Consider the following 12175-nt stretch of genomic DNA (forward strand, 5'->3'; position numbering starts at 1 on the left):
GTGAAGATGTCACACCCTCTTAAGGTGTCTGAGCCAATAAGGAGTTTCCCTTTTAGAGGGAAGTTTTACGAGTCTTTGTTCTCTAGCAAGATATTAGCATAAGACACTGTATTGGATGAATGAGAGAAGAACCTTCTAGATTCTTATAATACTAATGTGTCAAAGAGTTAGTAACATGTAACAAATTGCCAAATAGGAAATGAAAGTTGGAATCCGTAGATACCAAACATGCTACCCATGTGATTTCAGTTAACTATACATTTGCAACTCTGGAACATTAATACCAAAATAGTTCAAAAGAGAGAATTAATACATAGAATAAAGCCTATTAAAAAAAAAAAAAAAAGTCATGAGATGGGAAAATTGGATACATGTTTATACATTTCCCAAGTGGTTATATAGAGAATACATAGGATTAAAAGGTTTCAATTGTCTTTCTCAGAAAGAATGAAGTCAGAATCACTAGTCTCTGCAAAATGCTTTCTGATCGTAAAAGTTCTTATCAGTTTTCCTGTGTCCTGTAACAGGACACCTAGTTCTGCCTGTGTGTTAGCTACATTTGGGATGATAGTTGCAGTCTAGGGGGATGGGTTCATAGAACTTTGATAGAGTCAGTTTCTGGATAATTCATTAAATATAATGAATAATTGTGGGTCTGATTGGTCCAGATGCTACAGTTTAGTGAACATTTATTGTTTATGTTTGTGTCTGTCTGATGTACATTGTAGTTTGTCATGAATTGACACATGATGATGGTGGGATACGAGACTGGAGTAGGAGCAGAATCTAGAGGCTGAAGACAAACAGATGATGTTAGTGGAGTGAGATTTATGCTTTACAGTGCAGAGTTACAGTGTGATTCAGTCCTGACTAAAGCAGCATAACTACAAGGTTAAGACATAAGTTAGGTGTATGCCAGGCTAAAGACACGAGTCTATATTCAAGACTTGAACTGTGAGAGTGTGTCTGAGTCCTGAACATTGCCAGCAATATTATATTTTTAACTTAGAAAATGAATAATTGTCACCTGGTCTAGAGGAAAAACACCTGTTTTCACTGACTATTTAAAAAAAAAAATAATTAATGAATTCATACATTTTCAAATAGTACCTTCATCTTTGAAAGTGCCTGGTAAAAGTGGACCTTTTTGTTTGTGTCCAATAGCAGTGAGTCAGTGAAGGACGATGGCTTCCGCTGAACCGCACTACGACGCACCAGATGAGCAGGAAGAAGAAAAGCTGAAACACAAGGAAGGTAATAAAGGAAAGAATATCAGTGAATAAAATTAAAGTTGTCATTTTAGAAATGTCATTAATCTCTCTCTATTCTAGTCCAGATGAGCAGCAGCACTCAATGTGGAGTCGGTGTTCATGTGAACGCTGAAACAGGAGCAACTGTAAATGCTCCTTTACTCACTGGAAACACCTTCACAAGCCCAGTGAACTTCATCTACAACTCTGCAGGAAATGGTATCAATATAACAGTGCTTACTGAGACACAACTAATGAAGTTTGTTTTATGGCATTATTGCTAATGGGCAGACATGCTTTAGTCTTTTCTTCAGTTTATCTGTATATTTTGCCTTTAATTTTTGACTTCTCTCCTTTTGTTTCTCCACACAGAGACACAAAAAGCCTCAGAGAGAGAGCCAGAGAAGCAAACAGTAGATCAAGGTACAACAATCGTGTTTTCTCACACTGCACTGACAGATTATGACCGACACCAACAGACACATTCGTTGGGTCTGGTTGGATCATTGTGTTTTCCCCTGTTGACAGTGGCTGGTGTTGGTTTTCATCAACTGAACATGTTCAATCAGTGTTTATCAGGATGTGGAATGTTTGAGCAGGGACATAATGTTATGCAGCTCACACGCAGTGTTGAAGTATACATTACTTATTATCATTAATCATTAATATCATTAATTATTACAAACAATTTATAATTTATTCATAGTTTACATATTGTAGTCTCTGCATTGTTAATAGATAAATATTTATGGTGACTCTGCCTAGTCATGTTTTTTATACTGTACAGTCTGTATATTCTATCAACCTATACTAACTCTAATATTAATATAATAAGTAACAATATATATATATATATAAAATATTCCATGACCTAATCTAAAGTGTTAATCATTTATGGATAATAAGTTGTTAACAAAGCATAGATAAAGATTATCTAACTCTTTACATATAAGATAATTAAACAATAATAATTTGGTTAATTATAGTGACAATGAATGGGGAACTCACTATTTGTATAAATTAACAATGTAGAGGCTACAATATATTAACTATGAATGAACTATACACCAATAGTTTGGAAATTATTTTTAAGTACTTTATTACTGTATACTAATTATAAGGTGTTAACCAATAATGTGCATGTTCATTATAATTAATAATCATTTTCTGTACATGAAATATGATATGATGTAAGATTTTGATTGCTCACCCCTACAAGGTGTGTATGTGAGTTGACATAAGTTAAGGCATTTCCATGACCACAAATGTAGTCAACTTAAGCATAATCTGTGTAAAACATCATTTAAACACTGTTACAGTATGAGAGTGATTAATCTTGAATATAGTAGAAACACACTTTACAAGTTGCCACACATTTGCGGTGGTTATTTTTGTAATGGGAATCACAGACTAAATTGGAATTCAAATATAGTTTTTATTATTTATTGAAAATCTGTTAACTTTTTGCTGATGTTTTCCCCTCTTTCTCAAAGGCTCAACTGCAGAGGACAGTAAAGCTGCTCATCATGATTACACAGCGACCAGCCGCAGACTGAAGATCAAATTAAAACAGGAGTGTGAGCGAATATTGGTTGGTAATTCTCAGAGGGGTCATCAGAAATACCTAAACGATATTTACACTGATCTATATGTGGTGGAGAATGAGACTGGAGGAATAGTCAGTGAGCACGAGGTGAGACAGATCGAATTCAAACGATTTGATGCCAAGGACACACCGATCCAGTGCAATAATATTTTTAAAGTTAATAATGGTCGACGAAACAGTAAAGTGCTGACGATGGGCATCGCAGGGATAGGAAAAACAGTGTCCATCAATAAATTAATCCTTGACTGGGCTGAAGGAAAAGAAAATCAGGATATTGACTTAATTTTTCCGCTTCCGTTCCGTCAGCTAAATCTGATCAGAAATAATTTCAGTCTAATGGGACTGCTTCACAAATACTTCTTTAATGATCCTAAAGAACTGCCCTCTCTTCCTGAAGGTGATGGTAAAATCATGTTCATTTTTGATGGGCTGGATGAATGTCGCTTCCCTTTGAGCTTTAAACAGGATGACAGATTTACAGATGTTCACAAAGAAAAAACAGTGAGTAAAATGATTACAAGCTTAATCAAGAAACATCTGGTTCCCTCTGCTCTCATCTGGATCACATCCAGACCAGCAGCAGCCAGTCTGATACCCCGAAACTACATTGATCAGGTGACTGAAGTGCGCGGATTTAACAATAAACAGAAAGAGCAATACTTCAACAAAAATAGCAGTTCTGAGGTTGCTGGGAACATCATCCGTCATATAAGGAAATCCAGGAGCCTGTACATCATGTGCCACATCCCCATTTTCTGCTGGATCTCTCTCACTGTTCTTAAGCCTCTACTGGCTCAAAAGAGTGATGAAAAAACTCCCACAACTCTCACAGGGATGTACACAAACTTCTTACTTACTCAGCAGCAACAGATGGAGGAAAAATACAGTTATGATCCTGAACCTAAAGCCAATGCAAGGTCTTTTGATCAGATTATTCTGAAGCTTGGGAAACTGGCCTTTCAACAGCTGGAGAAAGGAAACCTGATTTTCTACAAAGAAGATCTTGAGGAATGTGGACTAGATGTCAATGACGAGACTATATTCTCTGGGTTATGCACTCAGATCTTTCAGGAAGAAAAGGCTATTTCAGCAAGAAACGTTTACAGCTTCATACATCTCAGCATCCAGGAATTCCTTGCTGCTTTTTATGTGTTTTTGATTAGCAAAGAAAAGAAAACAATCCCCATTTCTTGAATCCTGGAGAGAAAAACTGAAATGGAATCTTTCCAAAAAGCCACTGTTTAAACTTCATAAGGCTGCAGTCAACAAGGCTGTGCAAAGTGAGAACGGACACCTGGACCTTTTCCTCCGGTTTCTTCTGGGTCTCTCACAGGAGTCCAATCAGAGTGACCTGAAGCAACTACTGCCAAAACTGACACTGAAAAGAGAGAATGTTGAAGACACTGTTGACTATATTAAACAGACAATAGAGACAGAGAAATCAGTAGAGAGGACCATCAATCTCTTCCACTGTCTGAGTGAACTGAAAGATAACTTTGTGGAGGAAATCCAGAAGAATCTGAGCTCAGGAAATCTTACAGCACAGAATCTCTCCTCTGCTCAGTGGTCTGCTCTGGTGTTTGTGCTCCTCATGTCAGAAGAGACTCAAGAGATGTTTGAACTGCAGAAATACAGACGATCTGATGAAGCACTGATCAAACTGCTGCCAGTGATCAAAAACACCAGAAGAGCACTGTAAGAGTCTTCTTTACATTTATTTATATACATTGTTGGTCTTTTGTAATTGGGCCTTCTTTTTCCATGGGTGACTTGTTGGCCTAGACTGTTCAGAAAAATGAATAAATGTATCAATGTGTGTAATGATATTGAAACTGAAAATAATAGTTTGATGTTTTATGAAGAAAAAATAGTTTTAGTTTGCTTACATCACTACAGTCAAACACTGTGTCCTAACCAGACCCGATGCGATAAGATTCCAACAACAAGCAATTTGACTGTCAACACTAGATGTGACGCGATAATGAGAAGCGATAAAATCAATCAAAAACCACAGCCAATCAGAAGAGAGTGTGGGCGGGCTCTCTCGGCAAGAGCACAGCAGACACAATGAAATAGGCACAGAATGATATTCAAACTCACATAGATGCTTTTAGCATTAAATAAAGCACATAAACAGTATATTTTCATTATCAGTATATTATCATTGCTATACTTGCTGTTGTTGCTCAAGTTGCAATGTTGCAGAGAAATAGAAACCATTTTTAAAATAGAATTGTCGTGTGCCACGGTTGTTTAGGACAAAAATTAACATGGAAAAGAAACCTTTTATCATGTGTTGTGGCATCGTGCCTGGTTAGGATATTGTGAAAGGGTTTTCCAAGTTATCTATGCTCTAGATTGTAAACATTACCTAATAAGCATTAATATTGCTGTTTGTTTTGTTCACTACACAGGCTACAGAGCTGCAATCTCACTGCTCAGTGTTGTGAGAGTTTGTCATCAGCTCTACAATCCTCAAACTCTGTCCTGAGAGAGCTGGACCTGAGTAACAATGACCTGCAGGATTCGGGAGTGAGGCTGCTCTCTGATGGACTGAAGAGTCCAAACTGTCAGCTGAAGATACTGAGGTCAATAGTTTTACAATAATCTATCACAATAAAATATGCACACATGCACTCTTATTTGTATTAGGGATGCACCGATACCGATACTTTCAATCACAATTCATTATCAATTAGTGAAGGTGGGATAGGTAGTCACTGAAAATTAGTGACTATTTAAGTTTTTTACTAAATTAAAAACAAATATCTAATGAATAGCTGAAATAGGTATAAATGTTCAAATAATTTTTATAATGCAAATAAGTGTAAATGTGTCTGACAACTTAACTACATTTAGAAAAGTAAATGAATACTTTTACTCTGGTCCAGCAGTGGATTTCCACAGACGCTTTAGTTAATTTTATGACTGAATCAACAGAAAGTAACAGCATACAAACAGCACAGGTCAGTGTGTGATAGTAATGTCTGATTGTAAAACTAATGTCATGTGGACTGTTGCTGTGTCTTTGTAGGTTGTCTGGCTGCATGGTGACAGAGGAAGGCTGTGGTTATGTGTCTTCAGCTCTGAGTTCAAACCCCTCACACCTCAGAGAGCTGGATCTGAGCTACAATCACCCAGGAGATTCAGGAGTCAAGCTGCTCACTGATTAAACTCAACCATCCAAACTACAGACTGGATAAACTCAAGTATGTAGAGCAGAAAGAGTTTGACTTTATTTCTTTCATACATTTACAAAAGTTCTTACTGAAAATAGAGGTTAAGCTTATACTACAGGGCTGAAAGCTTGATTCTGATTGTTTGACAAACATACTAAGGTGTGCAAATATTGTCAAGTAAACGTACAGCTAAATTTGTCCCAGGCAGGTTTCGACTGCATTACAGTACCATATCACTTCACCAAATGATTTCAGTTATTTCAAAGGTATTTACATCTTACAACAGCAGAAGTACCAAACCCACAATAACTTTGAACAAATAATTAACAAACAATAGGTTAAACATTTTAAATTATTTTCTTGTTTTTCCCACAAAATAACATTTTATTTTCTATGAAGAGCATACTTTCTCTGGCTCTATGTTCCACAAATACAGATCACCGAACACACATACAGTAAAGACACACACTAACACACACAGAAACATTTTGTCAGTGCTGCCCCTCGACTTCATCAGTAAAATAGTTTAACAATTTGTGTACTATGTCTGAAAAGGAACTGTATTAAGTGATGTCTGAAATCTAGCTTTCCTCAAGGGGTGTTAGTCAAAACACAAGATCCAATCAGCTTAATCTAAAGGAGGTTTATTTGTTCTCAACACAATGGCAATTTTCATCCAGGCTGTACACAACACAGCTGTACACTAGCTTTACAAAATTAATCCATATTCACCAAAGGGGTGTGTTTGTGTACTAGGGATGCACCGATACCATTTTTTAAGGACCGAGTATGAGTACCGATGCTTTTTTATTCCGCCTATCCTGCCTTCACTAATCGATAACGAATTGTAATTGAAAGCATGCAGTTGTCATCATTAATTTTGAAGTATTTCCACACTTCTGTAACATTGTTTCTGCTGCTGCAGCGGGTGTCACTGTGCATGGAAAATTCTGTCAGTTAAGTCACGTGAGGTGTCGGTCTTTAGTATCAGGGGTATTTTTATGAGTACGAGTACAAGTACATGAGCTTGGTATCGGCCGATACCCATACTAGTATCGGTATCAGGTGCATCCCTAGTGTGTACATATACAGAAATATAAATACAATTATAGTAACATATAGGTGCATGCAAAAAATCTAGTTTTGAATTACAGAATATAACATTATCCATGAAGAGTAATACAGAATATCAACGCAAGACATGTTCAAATGCATAGGCTTTAACATTATAATGGGCATAATGACATATTGTATTGAAGACTGTAGTATGCACTGATTACTATTACAGTTCTAAACCAGCTTAGAAGACTATACCCAATTAATGTCCAGTGACTAGAAGAGGAAGTCACTGACGCCAGAGTCATGGATCAAATTTACTCAATGTATTGATTGGTCAAATAAAAGAATTAATTATTTGCTCACAATGTTAACAAAATGTATATGTCTCAAATAAAACAACGTAAGCGTACACTAAATAACCAAACAATATAACAATGTGCTTTAACTCGAAAGATACAATGATGATGTTGAGATCTGGCAATAAAGTGGTGGAAATAAAAGTACTCAGTCTTTGCAAGTCCCAAATGTTTCAGAAAAGTCCACTTATTGCAAGGAGGGTGCAGATATCCTCAAACATCGATCCTCAGACGTGATGCCATCACACTGGAACTCGAACAGGTGGTTACATGTCAGGATGTAACCTTATTTGGTCCTGAGAGGCTTAATGTGATGTGATATTAACAGTGAGGCCTGTAGCTTAGTGTGCGTGAAGGGTGTGTGTGATATGTGCAGAGCGAGATCAGCTGAATAAACGTGGTTCTACAATAAAATAAAACTCAAATAGTTTTCTGATATGATTTGTACAACAAAGTGCTGCGTCATTATCATTTCATGTGAGTGAACTTGTGAGACATTGCAAACATGATAAATGCATAATATAGCAGTTGATCTTTTACAACTGAAGAATTATCTTATTGATGCATCTAACAGCTTATCAAGACAATGATTATTAAACTGAAAAATGAAATGAACACTTACAGTCTGCAATGATGCATGCGATGGTATTCACCATACGATTTCCACCAATCTCTGGAGCGATCACACAACATCGGGCCATCTATCACATTTGAAAATGCCAAACTATTCATGATCTGAGTGCTCTATGGTCGATCTATAGCTGGATGGCCTTAATCCACCTTGACTTGTTTATTTACAATAATAACACACACACCACATTTCTTCCTTCTTTTCCTCCATTGCCGTGTATCTATTTTTGCCGATCTCGCGAGACTTCCGATTAAACTCCGCCTACTCTGCAGATGCAATACTCAAACAGAGCACAGTACAACTATTATAATACTATAAGTTTACCTTGAACATGGCCTTTTGCACAATAATAATGTTGCATTTTTATGATAAACACTTAGATATTTATCATGAACTTCAGGTAAATTTCATCTGTTCATTGACACACACTTCCACACATGTAATCCACCTTGCACTTTCAGTCACTCTCACTCTTTCTACAAATACAACCTGATGAAAAAGGGTGGTACATGTGCACATATGCAGTTTCTTTAACCCTCTGGAGTCTGAGGCTGATTTTGGGCCCTGGAGAAGTTTTGACATGCTCTGACATTTGTGCTTTTATCAGTTGATTATAAACATATTAATGACAAAAGTGTCATTACACTGTATTCAGCACAAACTAGGCTACCATAATATGTGAGGAACATGTATGTACATGTTTGTGTTTTTAAAGGAATAATGTTTATGCGTGGTTATTGAAAAAAAAAAAAAAAAAAGTAACTGAAACAATACCTCAAAATGCATACTAAATGTTTTTTCACAAGACTTTTGAGAATTGTATATTTTAGTGTAGAGTTTTTGCTTCAAAATGATGTGGAAATGATCCTCCCTACTCTGACACATAAAACATTGTATTGATTTTAAATTTCTAAGACACTTTTTGTTTAGGTAGGCCATATGCGAAGAGGTGTGACTCTTCATGAATAATGAAGTGATTTACACCTGGGGAGATTAAGACCCTGCCCCTAATGAGCCGCATAATGAGCCATTCAGTCAGGAATGTGACTGAGTCAACTAAGAAAATGCAAAGACAAGACATATCATTGTTTTTTTTCTTTTTTATTTAAAATAAAGTTAACAATATAATCCACATATAAACTAGGGTCAAAGGCACATTTTGTGTATACAGGCAAATAAAGGTAAGGTTTATAAAAAAAGCCCACTTTTACACCCTATACATAACCTGCTTGATCACATATAGATAATCTTTGCAGCCCAATGGTCAGTGAGAGGTGGTGAACAGAGAATCTGAACAGTCACACATCTGTGTGCCATTTTTGAAAACAGTTCCTTTTCAACTGAAGACACAAGAAAATGTCACATGCCTGGCATTTCCAAGGTGTGTCTTGCCTTTTACCAAGCTGTACTTTGCAAAGCATGCAGTTCCGACGACCAGCGGTGGCATTATTCCTTGCATTTTGAACATTTTGAAGAGACTCTTAGGAGTGTGTTCATCAGCAGGACGCAGCTGTGGTCCAGGTTCCCGTGCAGGTAGGAATCTCAGAGTCTGTGGAACCATGTCAGTGTCATTATCTGTTTTCCATGACAGAGCTGAATGCCTGTTGCTTGTCTGAATGTTTTTCTTGGCCTTTTTTGCAAGGGGTTTTGGAGCACTCTCATTAGGGCTATAGCTGGAGAAAAAAAAACAGTGAGATGGTTATTACACAAGGAGCTATACTATTTGCATCATCAATAACTAATACTAATATAATGTTTATTATTGTATATATTAACATTACCAAGCACTAATGCTAATATTGTGCACGCATAAGAAAGAAAGCCATACAGACACATATATACATACACTACCGTTCAAAAGTTTGGGATCACTAAGATTTTTAATGTTTTTAAAATACGTTTCGTCTGCTCACCAAGGCTACATTTATTTAATTAAAAATACAGTAAAAACAGGAATATTGTGAAATATTATTCCAATTTAAAATAACTGTGTACTATTTAAATATATTTCACAAAGTCATTTATTCTTGTGATGTCAAAGCTGAATATTCACCATCATTACTCCAGTCTTCAGTGTCACATGATCCTTCAGAAATCATTCTAATATGCTGATTTGCAGCTCAAGAAACATTTCTGAACAATTGTAAACAATAAATGTCTCTTGAGTAGCAAATCCTCATATTAGAATGATTTCTGAAGGATCATGTGACACTGTAGACTAAATAGTACACAGTTATTTTAAATTGGAATAATATTTCACAATATTACTGTTTTTACTGTATTTTTAATTGAATAAATGTAGCCTTGGTGAGCAGACGAAACTTATTTTAAAAACATGAAAAATCATACCGATTTCAAACTATTGAACGGTAGTGTACATAGGCCTACCATATAGTGGGTGAACATGTACTTACTCTTTCTCATTTCCGCCTGTGTTGCTGGGTGCCCTCTTAGTGGGAATTGCAGGTGAATGCGAGAGTGATGGATCCACATTCCTAAAAAAACAAATTGTAAAAAAAAAAAAAAAACCCTGTTATTATTAGCATATAAGATACTACTCTCATACCATTACCTATGCATAACTGACAGGAAAGTAACAGGTATACAAGCATGCTGTATATTTGTTTCGTTTAAAAGTAGACACTTAAAGCTTTGCAAAGACATATCTCTCATGTCCATGTAGCATGTATAAGCCGTCTATTTTAGTTACTTTTAGTGACGTTTTAGAATGATGTTTGCAGAGACGGAGATGGCAGGACAGCACACCCTGTATATTTTATTTATTTTTAAAAAGCACAAAGTTTTATTTTGATTGTGAGTGTACACAAAAAAAAGAAGACATTCTATAGTTTCATTTGATATATTACTTATGTCTCTATGATAAAAAATGACGGAGTATTTTAAGTCTGTTTTGCTGCAATGTGAAAAAAAAACTGCAAAACGCGCCGGCGCGTTTTTAGACCTCAGAGTGTTAAACAGTTAAAGGGTTAGTTCACCCGTAGTACACAGAAGCCTGCACTGTCTATACAATGTAAACAGCATAGGAGACTAACAGGTGCACAAAAAGTTGGATTGGATACATTGGATAGTTCGCCCTAAAACGAAAATTACCCCATCATTTATTCACCCTCAAGCCTTTCTTGGTGTATATGACTTAGTTCTTTAAGCTAAACACAGTCAGAGTTATATTAAAATTATCCTGGCTCATCCAAGCTTTATAATGGAAGTGATTGGAGTTTTTCCCGGAAGGGAATCAATGCTTTGTGAAAAAAAAAAAAAAAAAAAAAAAAAAAAAAAATCCTTATTTGAAAAAAAGCATTAACCCTCTGGGGTCTGAGGCTAATTTGGGGCCCTGGAGAAGTTTTGACATGCCCTGACATTTATGCTTTTTTCAGTTGCTTATAAACATATTAATGACAAAAGTCTCATTACACTGTATTCAGCACAAAGTAGGCTTCAATAATATGTGAGCAACAAGTATGTACTTTTTGAGAGAATTATGTATTATATGCATGTTTTTAAAAAAAAAAAAAAAAGTCACTGAAATAAGGCCTCAGAACACATACTATATATTTTTTCACAAGACTTTTGGGAACTGTTTATCTTAGTCTAGAATTTTTGCTTCAAAGTTATGTTAAAATCATTCTGCCTACTCAGACACATAAAACAATGTATTGATTTTAAATTTCACGGAGGCTCAATACATTGAGTCATCGTCTACATTGACGACATACTGACTTATTCTGATAATATGGAGGAACATATCCAACAGATCAGACAGGTCCTGCAAAGATTAATTCAATACCAGTTATACGCCAAAGCAGAAAAATGTGAGTTCCACAAAACAGTAACATCCTTCCTTGGATACGTTGTAATTATATATCTTGTCTGACTACCTGTTGCTGATCCTGTTGTTACCCGTTACTGATCCTCTGCTGCCTGCCTTTGACCCCCGCCTGTTACCTTGATCTGTGAGTGATATCTGCCTGTACTGACCTACTGCCTGTTATCTGACCACGACTCTGCCTGTCCCTGTTATACCTGTCTGCTCCTGTTTGACCCTGCCTGTATGACCACGATCTTTATTAATAACA

The 12175-nt window shown here is 36.2% G+C and overlaps 1 protein-coding gene and 1 long non-coding RNA gene across 2 annotated transcripts; one reads left to right on the forward strand and one right to left on the reverse strand.

The window, feature by feature from the left end:
- The first annotated feature begins 336 nt into the window (after positions 1–336).
- Positions 337–4555, forward strand: LOC125244403 (protein NLRC3-like). The gene is made up of 4 exons (XM_048154490.1): positions 337–1254; positions 1332–1673; positions 2744–4018; positions 4119–4555. The coding sequence occupies exons 3-4, from the start codon at positions 3049–3051 to the stop codon at positions 4553–4555; spliced, it is 1407 nt and encodes a 468-aa protein (XP_048010447.1). The 5' UTR covers positions 337–1254; positions 1332–1673; positions 2744–3048.
- Positions 4556–9166: 4611 nt separating this feature from the next.
- LOC125245220 lies at positions 9167–10973 on the reverse strand. Its single transcript, XR_007179458.1, has 2 exons — positions 10496–10973; positions 9167–9754 (listed from the first exon to the last, which is right to left on the reverse strand). It is a non-coding gene; the product is annotated as an uncharacterized LOC125245220 (long non-coding RNA).
- Between the last annotated feature and the right edge of the window lie 1202 nt (positions 10974–12175).

Source organism: Megalobrama amblycephala, linkage group LG14 (genome assembly GCF_018812025.1).
Source record: "Megalobrama amblycephala isolate DHTTF-2021 linkage group LG14, ASM1881202v1, whole genome shotgun sequence".
In the NCBI taxonomy this organism is placed as follows: domain Eukaryota; kingdom Metazoa; phylum Chordata; class Actinopteri; order Cypriniformes; family Xenocyprididae; genus Megalobrama; species Megalobrama amblycephala.

Excerpts from the sequence above, each read along its gene's own strand:
- LOC125244403 (XM_048154490.1), top strand. The coding sequence starts at position 3,049 with ATGGGCATCGCAGGGATAGGAAAAACAGTGTCCATCAATAAATTAATC. Across the intron at positions 4,019-4,118 it reads TTTTTATGTGTTTTTGATTA|TCAACAAGGCTGTGCAAAGT; the intron begins GCAAAGAAAAGA and ends ATAAGGCTGCAG.